The sequence below is a fragment of the Gallus gallus genome, chromosome 6, assembly GCF_016699485.2.
Source record: "Gallus gallus isolate bGalGal1 chromosome 6, bGalGal1.mat.broiler.GRCg7b, whole genome shotgun sequence".
Classification (NCBI taxonomy): Eukaryota; Metazoa; Chordata; class Aves; order Galliformes; family Phasianidae; genus Gallus; species Gallus gallus.
The window spans coordinates 23,680,356-23,691,980 of NC_052537.1; the positions used below are offsets into that span (position 1 = coordinate 23,680,356).

General features: G+C 45.1%; 1 protein-coding gene across 22 annotated transcripts in view; it reads right to left on the reverse strand.

Moving 5' to 3' along the window:
* The window catches only part of BTRC (beta-transducin repeat containing E3 ubiquitin protein ligase), a 118,062-nt gene that overhangs the window by 57,718 nt on the left and 48,719 nt on the right, over positions 1 to 11,625 (reverse strand). For 16 of the 22 annotated variants that reach the window (XM_025151778.3, XM_040702524.2, XM_015288768.4 and 13 more), the window contains one exon: positions 9,045 to 9,122. The exons of the other annotated variants lie outside the window; for them this stretch is intronic. In XM_025151778.3, coding sequence (XP_025007546.2) covers positions 9,045 to 9,122 — 78 coding nt within the window. The remainder of the gene's footprint in view (positions 1 to 9,044; positions 9,123 to 11,625) is intronic. 22 annotated transcript variants of the gene reach the window in all.

Below are 11,625 nucleotides of genomic sequence, written 5' to 3' on the forward strand. Positions count from 1 at the left end.
CGTACCTTGTACATACTGCAATTTCCACGAGAGGCTCAAAGAAAGCTAATACCAACTGCACTTGGCAGATGAAAAGCTCAGTCACAAAAGCATTTACTGAAAGAAACACGAAAGCCCGTGGCTTCCTGACCACAACCATGAACCAACTTACATCTTTTTAGTCTTTTTCCTCCCAGAACAGGTATCAAAAGGCTTGGTAACAAGCCCAGCTCTTTAAAAGGCAAGCTTACAGCAGGCTTTCTCTCACATACACAAATAGAGTGGATAATCCAAATACAGTATGTAAAATAATAAAGGCCAAAAAACAAGAGCTTTTTGAGAAGGGAGCTCACTACATCACTGTTCACAAGTAGGATGCACGTCAGAATACAGACAAATAATTATTCCATTGTATCACTTAATTTTTATTACTTTGACCCTCATAATACACGTTAATGTGAACAGCACCAAGACAATTTCCAACATAATTTGCTCATCAAATCCCACAGGATCTGGTGACACTTGATGGAATTAATAGAGTATTTAAAAATAGCAACAAAAAGCAGCAAAAGGAATATCTTCATCAGACCTGATAGCAGCCTTTCAGGATCTAAACAGGGGGGATATATGAAAGAAGGGGACAGACTCTTTAACAAGGTCTGTTGTGACAGGACTAGGGGAAATGGGGAGATTTTGACTAGATATAAGGAAGAAGCATTTTACAGTATGGGCGGTGAGGCATTGGCAGAAGTTGCCCAGAGGAGGGGTGGCTGCCCCATCCCTGGAGACACCCAAGGTCAGGCTGGAGGGGCTCTGAGCACCTGATGGAGCTGTAGGTGTCCCTGTTCAGTGCAGGGGAGTTGGACCAGATGGCCTTGCAGGGTCCCTTCCAACTCAAATGACTCTATGATTCTGTGACTACATACACAGAGATCTCCTGCAGCTTGCTGCCGTTGGATGCCATGGAGAGAAACATCAGCAAGTAAAAACAGAAATTTAAGTGAACTCAGGGAGAACACATCCACAGAGTGTGGGCCAGGATATCCCCTGGACACCCCTAGTGCTGTTTGCTGCCATTCTGCAGCATCGTCCACTGGGCATTCCCATGTTCATACCTCTCTGCCTCTGCACCACAAGCCAGCAAGACTTAAATCCCTCTCAAGCTTTTCACAGAAATGAGACAAGAGCATACTTTCATTGCGAGGACCAACCTTTGTACTTTGTTATGTAAAGATCTATGCAAGCATCAAGTTGCCAGACAACCATTTAGTCCTTCAGCAGCTCTTTGTTTCTCAATTAAATGAAAATTAAGAGGAGCCAAACCTGCAGGATGCAGAATTGAGAATCAAACACACAAACAGTGATTGGCAGTTCAACGCCCATTTCTATGTTTGCACATTTACAAAGTTCTCCTGGTCTTTTTCTCACATTCTCATAGAAGAACTCATTATTAGCTGTGTGAAGAATAAAGATGTCTGCTAAAGATGCACATGCAAGATCTACAATGTGGTCAAATAACCTTAAGCAAAAATATTGAAGAACATCCTTGGAGACATCCAAGGCCAGGCTGGACGTGGCTCTTGGCAGCCTGGTCTAGTGGCTGGCAACCCTGCACACAGCAGTGGGTTTGAAACCAGATGATCATTACGGTCCTTTTCAACCCAGGCCATTCTATAATCTATGACCGAGTTCTGCCCTAACATCCAGGAAAAAAAAAAAACAACTCATGTCACTCTAATGGGCCTCAAAGGAAACGTTTTGATAATGTGGAGAAGATGCAGCATTTGGCTCGTGAAGAGCAGTCATGAGGAACTAGAAGAATACAGTGTGGAGGTATGGCTCTATGGATGTCTCCTACTGTTTCTCTGCAGGCAACGGTTACCAGCTGCTGTGATACACAGGACCACTAAAGATGTGGTTTCATCTGGCATTGTCATGTTGTGTTTGCACACCCACAGTTTCTAGTGAGCAGGCTGAACAGAGAAGAGAACAACTGTCACAACAGTGGATAATAACTCAGAGCCCTACATCCAGGTGAAATGGTTCGTGGTGCCTCACGATACACTGCAACGTATCAGAGCACTCCTCTCATTGCCTCAGATGGCTGTAGGAACACTGACTACTCTGGAAGAAAAATGAGAGCATCAAACCCAGAACCAACCCTCAGAAAAGCAAATTTCTCAGCTCACCTTTAAAGCTCGACCCTTTTATGCATCTCATCTAATTTGCACCAAAACCGTTCAGGTTTCTCCTCACCTTTCATCAAGATAAGAGGTTTCCTTGCCAAGGAAAGCAGTCTGAAATGGCAGCCTGGTTCAACGCCACAGGCGGATAGCTTTGCGTTGGAGTGCTTTAATATGTTTTTATATTGCATATAAAGCATGCAAACATAAACCAGTTTGTTGAAAACTACCTTCTTAGTGGAAGCCAGCTGTAATTCTGAACAAGTTTTCAATTTTCGCACTGCTGCTAGGGTAAAACATTTTAAAGAGTTTAATTTTTACAGAGGCTTCAATGACACAAGATTATCTAACAAAGTAATGGTTAATCAATAGAGGGTTTAGTTGTCAGGTGAAACATATAACACACTAAAAGGGATTGATTGCAAGACTCCTCCTTATTTACTAGGAGGTATATATTTAAAATGACACAAACTTGTTACCAAGCCGCATTCCTTTAACCTTGCAAAAGCCGTTTGAGAACGGTGTTAAGCAGCCCTACAGCAAAACAAGCTCTAATGAGAAAAAAAAACCCTAGGAATATATGGTGGCACCAAATCATGTCAGAAGCAGGGGACCACAAAGCTGCACCCGCTCTCAGCCAAAGGCTCAAAACGCCACAGAGCCTATAGTTCACGAAAGATAGAGCTGGACCTGATCTCATTCCGTAAGTGTCTTTGGTTACATTTTTCTTTTTAAAGAAAGTACGGGGCTGCTCTTTGGCACAAACACGTAACCATCCCTCGCTGTGTCGGTGTGGCTGGAGATGAAGGCGGAACGCCAACCCGACGGCTGGAACCCCAGGCAGAGCTGCGAGCGTGCGGCTCGGCTCAACCCCATCTCCCCAGCCATTTATTCAGAGAATCCCCAGTCCCTGAACAAAACTCCACTTTTTAATAGAAGCTGCAGCCCAGGAGCTCAATAAGATATCCCCCCCCCCCCTCGCAATAGTTAATAATTACATGATTTATCAGAGAAAGATAACACTAATAAAAACGCGGCAAAACGACAAAACCCATACCCTCCCTTCAAGTCATTTTCAGGGAAAAGATTATTAAACTGTTCTTTTTGAACAAGGGCTTCTGTAGCTGAGCACAAATTGCCAAACGGTTAGAAAAAAAGTTATTAGACTCCGAAGAATTCAGCAGAAGTGGGAAGTTATATAAACAAATCACTCCAGCAGATTTGGAAAGATCGCTTTCATCTCACTTAGAGCCTTAGGAGACTTGCATTAATTACCCTTTAAAGGTCTTTCACATGGACTATTTAAAATAAATGCAATTTATTTATTTATTTCAAATGAGGTGCTTCTTCCGAAAGAATTAAGTAATCTCGACAAATTTAAAAACGTTTTTATAAACAGGTAATTAAAACAAGACTGGAATCGAGGCAAGCTGTAAGCCATCAGCCGCCACTTGCCGCAATCAGCTTCCGAAGCCTCAATTTTTGTTGCCCGTGGCCCAGCCCGGGGGAAGGACAGCCTCCACGGAAAGCCATAAGCCGAAATAAAGACCAGCCGAACAACAAAACCAGCTCGTTCACAGCGTTTTCCCCAAAGCACAGTTTGTCATATTGCAATTACACCTTGCCTACTGCGAAAGGCAGAGTCCTTAATATTGCCACTAGAGGGAAGAAGTGTCTCAACACAGGGCGATGGTGGTTGGGGAGCGGGGCTTTTTTGAGCAATTACCATAACAAAGCTCCCTTGGCTGTGTGCACCTTCTAATTACTCAGTACAATTAAAATGACTTACCTAAAACAAACAGCAAAAAGAGAGGCCCCGAAAACCAAAAACCTCACCACAATACAAACAAAAAGCCTCACTCCAATCTGCCTGTTATCTGAAATTACATTAAAGCTGAAGATCTTTCTTTCCTCATCCATCAATGCACGGGGGCAGGGAAAAAAAAAGTAATGTCACAATGCCCAAACACCACAGGGTCTGTTCAGCCAAGTAAAAGCATTAAAACCAACAGAAACAAAGAGCAAAGAGAACTAGATCTCCCGTTAAAATAAAGAACAAAAAAAAGAAGAAAAGGACATGTCGTGGTATTTAGCCATCTGGTAGCTGCTTGAAAACAAATTGTCCTCAAAAGAGCAGAAATACAGTATGTCTTCTCTCAGTTCACTGCCTTATGAATCAAGACGACTCCTTTCTTTTTTCCCCCCTCTAATTCAGGCACAGCAGTGTCAGACTTTGTGCTGCCGCTCAGCCCCCTCCTGTCCCGCCGTGCAAAAATGGCCATCCCCATCAGAACCGCTTTCTGCGATGTGGACGCAGCATTTGCAGTCTTTCAGGCTCCATCTCGTTGGGCCCATTGTTCCAAATCCCCCCGGATTTTTCTTTTCCTGACAGCTACTCGATGATTTTTTCTACCCTTAAATCTTTCATTTTATAAGGCGCGTCATTAAGGGAAGATGGCAGCCAAGCCATTTTTCTTCCCATTGACAATTTGTGACATTTCTCCAGCAGCGTGCAAGGTGTTGAAAACCTGGCAGCTGTTACCTCCCGGGATGAAGCTCCTTTTTTATCCTCCCTTGACAGTTTAACTCAATGGGTCAGCACCTTTAAAGACTGCAAAGTACCACTGAAGTGGATGGAGGCTTGAATTACTGCTCCCTCCCTAATCAATGTAAACCCTCGCTGCAGGTGAAACTCTTCATCTATAGAGGTGCATGGGGGAGGAAAATGTAATGCCCTGAGCCAGATGGTTCTCATCTTGTTTTTTAAAGAAGAAAGGAACAAGCTAACAAGGGGACAGCTACTTTGTTAGCTTCTTGGCCTCTCTCATGGCTTTGGATCCCCAGGGTTCCAGCCACACAAGAGAAAGAATACAGAAAAACATAAACACTTAAACATAACTAAGGGCTGGCAACACGCTGCTTTCAAAGACTTGAGAGTCCTGTTCAGCGCTTTATTTATCACTGCCCACGTTCTTTGGATGGTAAGTGGACATGGACACAAAGGACAGGGGGAGTAGACAACACTCGCAATTTACTCAATTACACAGGAATGCAGAAATGCAGCAGGGTGACAGATTCCTATTAGCACTGCTGCTGAAAGAGCCCAGTGGCCTTTCTGCCACGAGGCAGCATTCCCACTGTAACTCCAGCTCCAGTACAGCCCAGGTTGGCTCATTTGTTACCGTGCATGGAGCGTTACAGAAGAATGGAAATTATTTTTTCCTCACTTGAGAAAGAAGATCTTCAAAAAAAACAAATACATAAATGCAGTAAGTCCAGGATGTGCTTCTAGTGAATTCAGAGGTTTTTTCCAACCAGCACCTCTCTACTTGCAAGCACTAACAGGGTAAAAGCTGAGGTGTGCAGGACAACGTTACTGACCTGGTTCCACCCACCCTGTGCCAGAAGGTGAATCAGAAGGGCAATGCCTTCCCCAAGGGCAGGAGGGAGCTGGAGGCCCCTTGCTCCTTCCCACCGCGCGGTTGTTCCCATTGCAGGGACAGAAGAAACGCTCCTGGAGAGCGCTGCTGAGCAGCCCCATGGGCAGGACGAGGCTGGCAGGAAAGGCTGGCTGCTGCTGCTGCTTTTTGTCTTTCCTCTGCTCTGCCTTCTTTAGCTGCTTTCTGCTTCTTACAGTTTGTTCGTGTACTGACTTTAAGCCCTTTAAAGAGTGGAATGCGTCTACTTGAACACCGAAACAGCGCCCAGAGCATGTTTTAGGTGCTACATGTAATCTTACAAAACAATCTCAAATCCACAGGAGTGAATTGAGGCAACATTCTGTGCCAAAACGCTAACGGGAAAAAAATCCTGAAAATGCAGAGGGGCTTGCCTGAATGGGGAGCAGGCTGGGATTTTTCCCCAGCCTTCCATCTGGAGGCTTGATGAGCGACAGCAGAGAGCCAGGTGAGCTTTGCAGGAGGGTTGCAGGAGGGAGGCCACAGCAAGCTGCCGGCATTTCCCCCCACGGCACCCCGACACGGCCCCCCAGGAGCACAGCGCAGGGCACTTTGTCATCGCCCCGCCGAAGGGGAGGGAGGGCAGGGCTCTAAGCAAGCCGCATTGTGCCCGTCTTCTCTAAAAAACAGAGGGGTAATCAAGTTCAGGGCAGCCCTGGACAGCTGCCCTGTGACCTATTCATGTTGACCCCCGCTATTCATCACTTTCCTTAGGACTGTGAGGGCAAGCTCCCGGGGAGTGACCACCACAATAGACAGATAGGAGCCAACAATAATACGGTTCCCGCAAAAAAAAAAAAAAAAACAGATGGCACCGCAATAAATTTACAAATCTGCATTCATGGCTCTGTTAAAAACACCCAGAAGCTAAAAGGCTGGAGGGGCCCCCAGAGAGCTTCCCCTGCCCGGTTTCTAAAGGCCGGCTCTCTCCCCAAGACTATTGAGCTCGTGTTCTTCATAAATGAAGAATGGAGACGTAGCCCTTAAAATAACAAATGCCTGACCTAATCAATCTAGCGTTTGGGGCTAACACTAAATGATAGGCACTGAAAACTAATTACGTTTTTTGGCAAGGAAGTTGAATTAAAATGGAAACACACAGGTTAAAAAGGCACTGAAGCATTTGCGGGTCCCTTTGAAAGGGCGGCACGCACACACACACGCTCACACGCAGGGCTTCAAACAGGAACCTGATTCAATAACTCATGCATTTATTTTTAAAATGAATCAGATTAGTCCCATGTGTGACCTGCCGGTCCATCTGTATGAGCTGGACTTAATGGGCACTCTTCTCACGCTTACTTCAGTTTGAAGTATGAGAGAGATAAATTTAGTTTAATTTTCAACAGATCAAGCTATCCATTTTCCAAATGGACCATCTGGATCAGCCTATTAAAATTAATTTATAACTTTGCAGTGTGAAAATTCGTTTGTTAGCTTAAATAAAGTTGCCAGAAACTTTTGCCACTCATCATTGTTTTTTCTGAAGTTTTCGTCCTATGACTGTCAGGTTACCCCTTCAAAATTGAATTCTGTCAGATCACGCACTCAACAAGAACTGAGCGTTTGCATCCGTAATTCAAAACCTGCCACAGTTCAGATCTTCTTCCTGTTCCAGCTAACAGAGTCAAGTTCATTGCCCATTCCTGCTCTGTTCCCGGCGCTGATCTCCGTGTCCCCTGTGCCCCGCACACGCTCCTGGCAAGCCATGGCCCCCACCTGCACAGCCCCACACGCTGGCACTTCTGAAGGCAACCGTCTACAACAACCACCTGAGTCAACAGAAGGGTTCCATTTCTTGTACTAAGAAGTCCACAGCACTGAGCTATGGGGGGTCTTCAGCCCCTGTGCACAACTTCAGGGGCATAAACAACCACCTTTTTGTTACCTCCACCTCCTGGTATGGCTGTTCCACAAACCCTCCTGAGGACGCGCTTATGGCCAAGGCTGCATACCAGCACAGCGACCAAGAAACAGCACTGCACCTCTACATACACACATCAGCAGCTGAACATACCAACGCACCATACTTCCCCTGAAGCAGTCTGATGCATCTCACTCACTTTCTCTAACAAATCAGTAAGGACAAAACAGACGGACTCTTTCAATAGAAAGAGACCATGGAAGTAAGCAGATCTCCCCCTCTCTCCACATACACGCATCCGTTCCTCCTGTGCAGGAGGTCCACGTTTCTCAATAATGAAATTTCAACAGCTGTGTCCAAAGGGAGGGACAGAAAATATGAAGCCGTATACTCAATATTTACCAAGTTAGCATCTTTCCACTAAGGTACTAGGTACTGAATTCAGCACTTCTTGTGTGTTACTGCTTTGACAGCATTTGCAGGACAGATCTTTTTGGTATTACAAAATATGCACAGATGTAAGGCAGGTTAATCTCTTCCTCGAGGATATGCAGATCTTTAGTCACTGATTAAGACAGAAAAAAGCACAAGGCTGCATTTGTCTCTGATTTCCCCACTTAGAGCTGGAAAATTCCCAACTGCTTCTTGTCCATCATTAATACAGAAAAGGTGCAATCTGAGCTTCCAAAATGCTTTGACAGTTCTATTTATGCTAATATAAAGAACCAAAATTCCTTCCACCACAGGCACAAGATTTGGGCAACCAACTCTGATGATCTACACTAGAGGGCATTTGCTTTCAGACTACAGCTTGAAGTCGTCCACAGGCAAACAGAAGTGCTCAACACATAAGGTGCCATGCAGCAAACAGAAGACCCAAGGATTTTGCCCTGCATCTACCCTGCTAAAGACTGGGCACAGGATGAAGGCTACGAAGGCTCAACAGTACATGAAATGCAGCTGATCACCATGTTTTGAACTATGTCTTTTCTTGATGAACTGGTAAGAAATTTGCTTTATTACAGATAAATGGCAAAGATATTAAGTTTTATCATCCCACTCTTCCTTCTACCAATTAGTAATATATATGAACATATAAGAAAATAAATTAGTCATTTTTCAGGTTATTAACCTGGACATCACCTCCAAGAAAATTCACCTTCAAGGGTAATGGGAAACTTAATTGTTCTGGAAAGCTTTGACTTTCTTGAATGCATGACCTGAAACAAGACAAAATACACTACAAACAAGGCAGGAACAAGAACAGAAGAAAAGGCTAAGGAGAGCTGCATGAACACCACCTGGAGAAAGGTAAAACTAGAGAGTTCCAGCTGACTACACTATGGAGAAGACAAGATTTCCTTAGAAAGGCTCATCAGACAGTCCTGAAAGCTAAATCCACATGGCTGATTTTCCTGGGTACACTGTGACTCGCTCAGACCCCAAAGGAGAAAAGAAAGGATTTCCACGAGCATAAGTCAGACGTCAGCTTCCAAAAGCATTTAAGGATTCAAATAGCTAGAAAGTTTTATTGCATTTTTAAAGAGACTGATCACATACCTGTCTAAGTGAATTCTTCTCAGGAATGATCTTCCTAGGGGGCTCATCATTATTACAGTCTTCTCTCTCAGAGGAGTTCTGTGAAAGAAAGTAAGCTTTAATTCAGTTCTTATCCCTAATATTACTCTGCGAGGAGAAAAGAAACAGAATATTTGTACTACGCAGGCTGTGGTATTTTACGTATACACACACAGGAGGCTAACGTGTACTTCTAAGCCAAACAGCTTGTTATGGCACGAAAAGAATCTCTCCTCCTCAACACAGCAACGCACCATTGTGCAGGTACCTATGGAAGAGGCCTGTGCTTTGGGGATTTGTTCTGAAATTACCAATAACTGCCTCTCTGACAAGCTGGAATAACGGCTGGATGAGCATGGTAGCACCAGTGCTCCTAGACACCCCAGTATACCCATTGAAAACAGTGGAACTTGATGAAAACAAGACTGTTACAGCGTAGGCAGCATACGGTAGCACGGCTACGTTTCTCCCTCCTGCCCCTGACTCCACCTACATACACGTACCATTTCTAGGGTCTGACGCTGCAAAGCATAAGCTACCAGATCCAGAGAAGAGATCAATAAAGCGAGGGAAAGGGACAGGAAGGAAGAAATATGAGGGCTTTTGCAGCATGAGTAAGAAAGCACAACAGGAGGCTTTTTTTGTATTAACCTCACAATTAAAGCCAGTTACCACTCGCCTGAGAGTAAAGATGGGCTGAAGTTTCTCTCAGGGTGGGCATGAACTTTAGCAAACATTTGATTAAAACTGCTGGGTACGTGGGGGAACCCTGTCCTCGCACAGCAGCGCTCCCGTGCACGGGTTCAGCACACGCCGGCAGCGTAATGACAGCCAGCTTTGGGGGAATCCCACACACACATCTCAAATCAGTTTGATCACCACAGTATTCGTAGCCTTAGGCCACATTCCCACGCATTCAGTAGTGAGTAACTACACAGGTTTTAAAGAGAGACAGAAAAGCTGCTTAGGGAGAGCTCTGCCAGGAAAAGGGTGGGTTTCCAGTTCCTTGCAGACGAGCTCAGGGTGCAGAATTTCCAGCAGAAGCATGCATGCTGTGCTTCTACTCCCTCCGCCCCCAAAGAACCTGCCTGGCTTCTCTGAGGGTCAGCTTCCAGCCCAACCCCACAGGGCAGAGGTGGGCTGCAGGGCTGATGGAGCAGAGAAAGGCACAGCCAGGAGGTACAGGCAGAGAAATAGCAGATAAGGTAAAAAAGTTGCAACAGAAACCCAAACGTTTGGGATGTGGTCAGTTGGTGGGAAGGACTCGGAGTAAATCATGGCTTGCAGACCAACTAGAGATCTTTTTTGTGGGTTTTTTTGTTTGTTTTTCCAAACAAGATATAGAACTCGCAAGGCACCATGGCATCTGGGATGCTGTAACCAGGGTTTTATAATGGAAATCAATCCTAAACAGCCCTGATAAATCGCTGTGAGAGGTCGGTTTTTAAAAGTTTTCATACGAGGTCTCTGCCAGGACCCAGTTATTGCATTAAATCCAGCCTAAGAAGGACTGCGATCGTAAAAACATACAAGCTAGAATCACATATCTCCAAAAAGAAAGGTCAGCCATTAAAGCTGCTCTCTGCTACTCATGAAATACAGCCCAGTAAGTGGCTCGATTCAAGTGAGGATTTTAATTTTTGTGCTTTGGAGAAACAGACCAAGTACAAAAGCCATGGGAATGCAAGGTGAGTGCTGTGCATTTCCTGGAAATGCATGTAGTTGCCCAGGTGAGGGAGTGTGGGGGGACCGCTTACTCTTTCTGGATGGTTTTCCAGCAGTCATCCCCTTCCCTACCGAAAATGCCAAAATGTTTTCCCAATCTTTTCCACGGTAGGGAAATTTTGCATCCTTCTTGCAATTCAAACCATCCAAGATTCCCCCTCCAAAAATATCAAAAAGGGGGAAAATCAGCACAGATGCTGGAAATTCCTAGCTACTGCAAAAGCATCAAGTTATCTACTTTTCCTTTAAGCCGAGCGTCTGATTTTAAGAGCAAGCAGAGGACCATTTTGCATTCATTATCTTTATAGGTGGCAAGGCTAAGAGGTTGGCTGAACAAAGACCAGACAAAGACTGCCAAGTGCATATGGTGGTTCACAGCTTGGCGCCTCACCATCCTACAGCACCAACACAGCAGCTCCAATCGCAGCCTATTAAAGAGGAGCGCTGCTCATGCACTTTTGTCGGCAAGTAAGTTCCGCTTGGTGAAGACAGAATGACTGGAAAGCATTACACTTAAGGAAAAGCACAGATGTTTGTAACTCCCGCTCGTTTCCCAGGAATAGGAAACCCATCGATCCGGGTGCAGGTACAGGATCCTGCATATTTCAGGACTAACTGTGGCTGTGTGGACGTGATCTGCACTTGATAGGGCGACACTTAGCCACGGCCATGGGAAGAGCATAACGTAATTGACTGAAACGGCACATCTATATATTTCTCCTTGCTGAACAAGGTGGGAGGAGGGATAAACACGCGCGAGGTCACAACAAGGTTTGCCTCGGCAGGACTTCAGCGATGCTCCCGGCCACAGGAGAGGAACAAAGGGAGGACTGCTCCG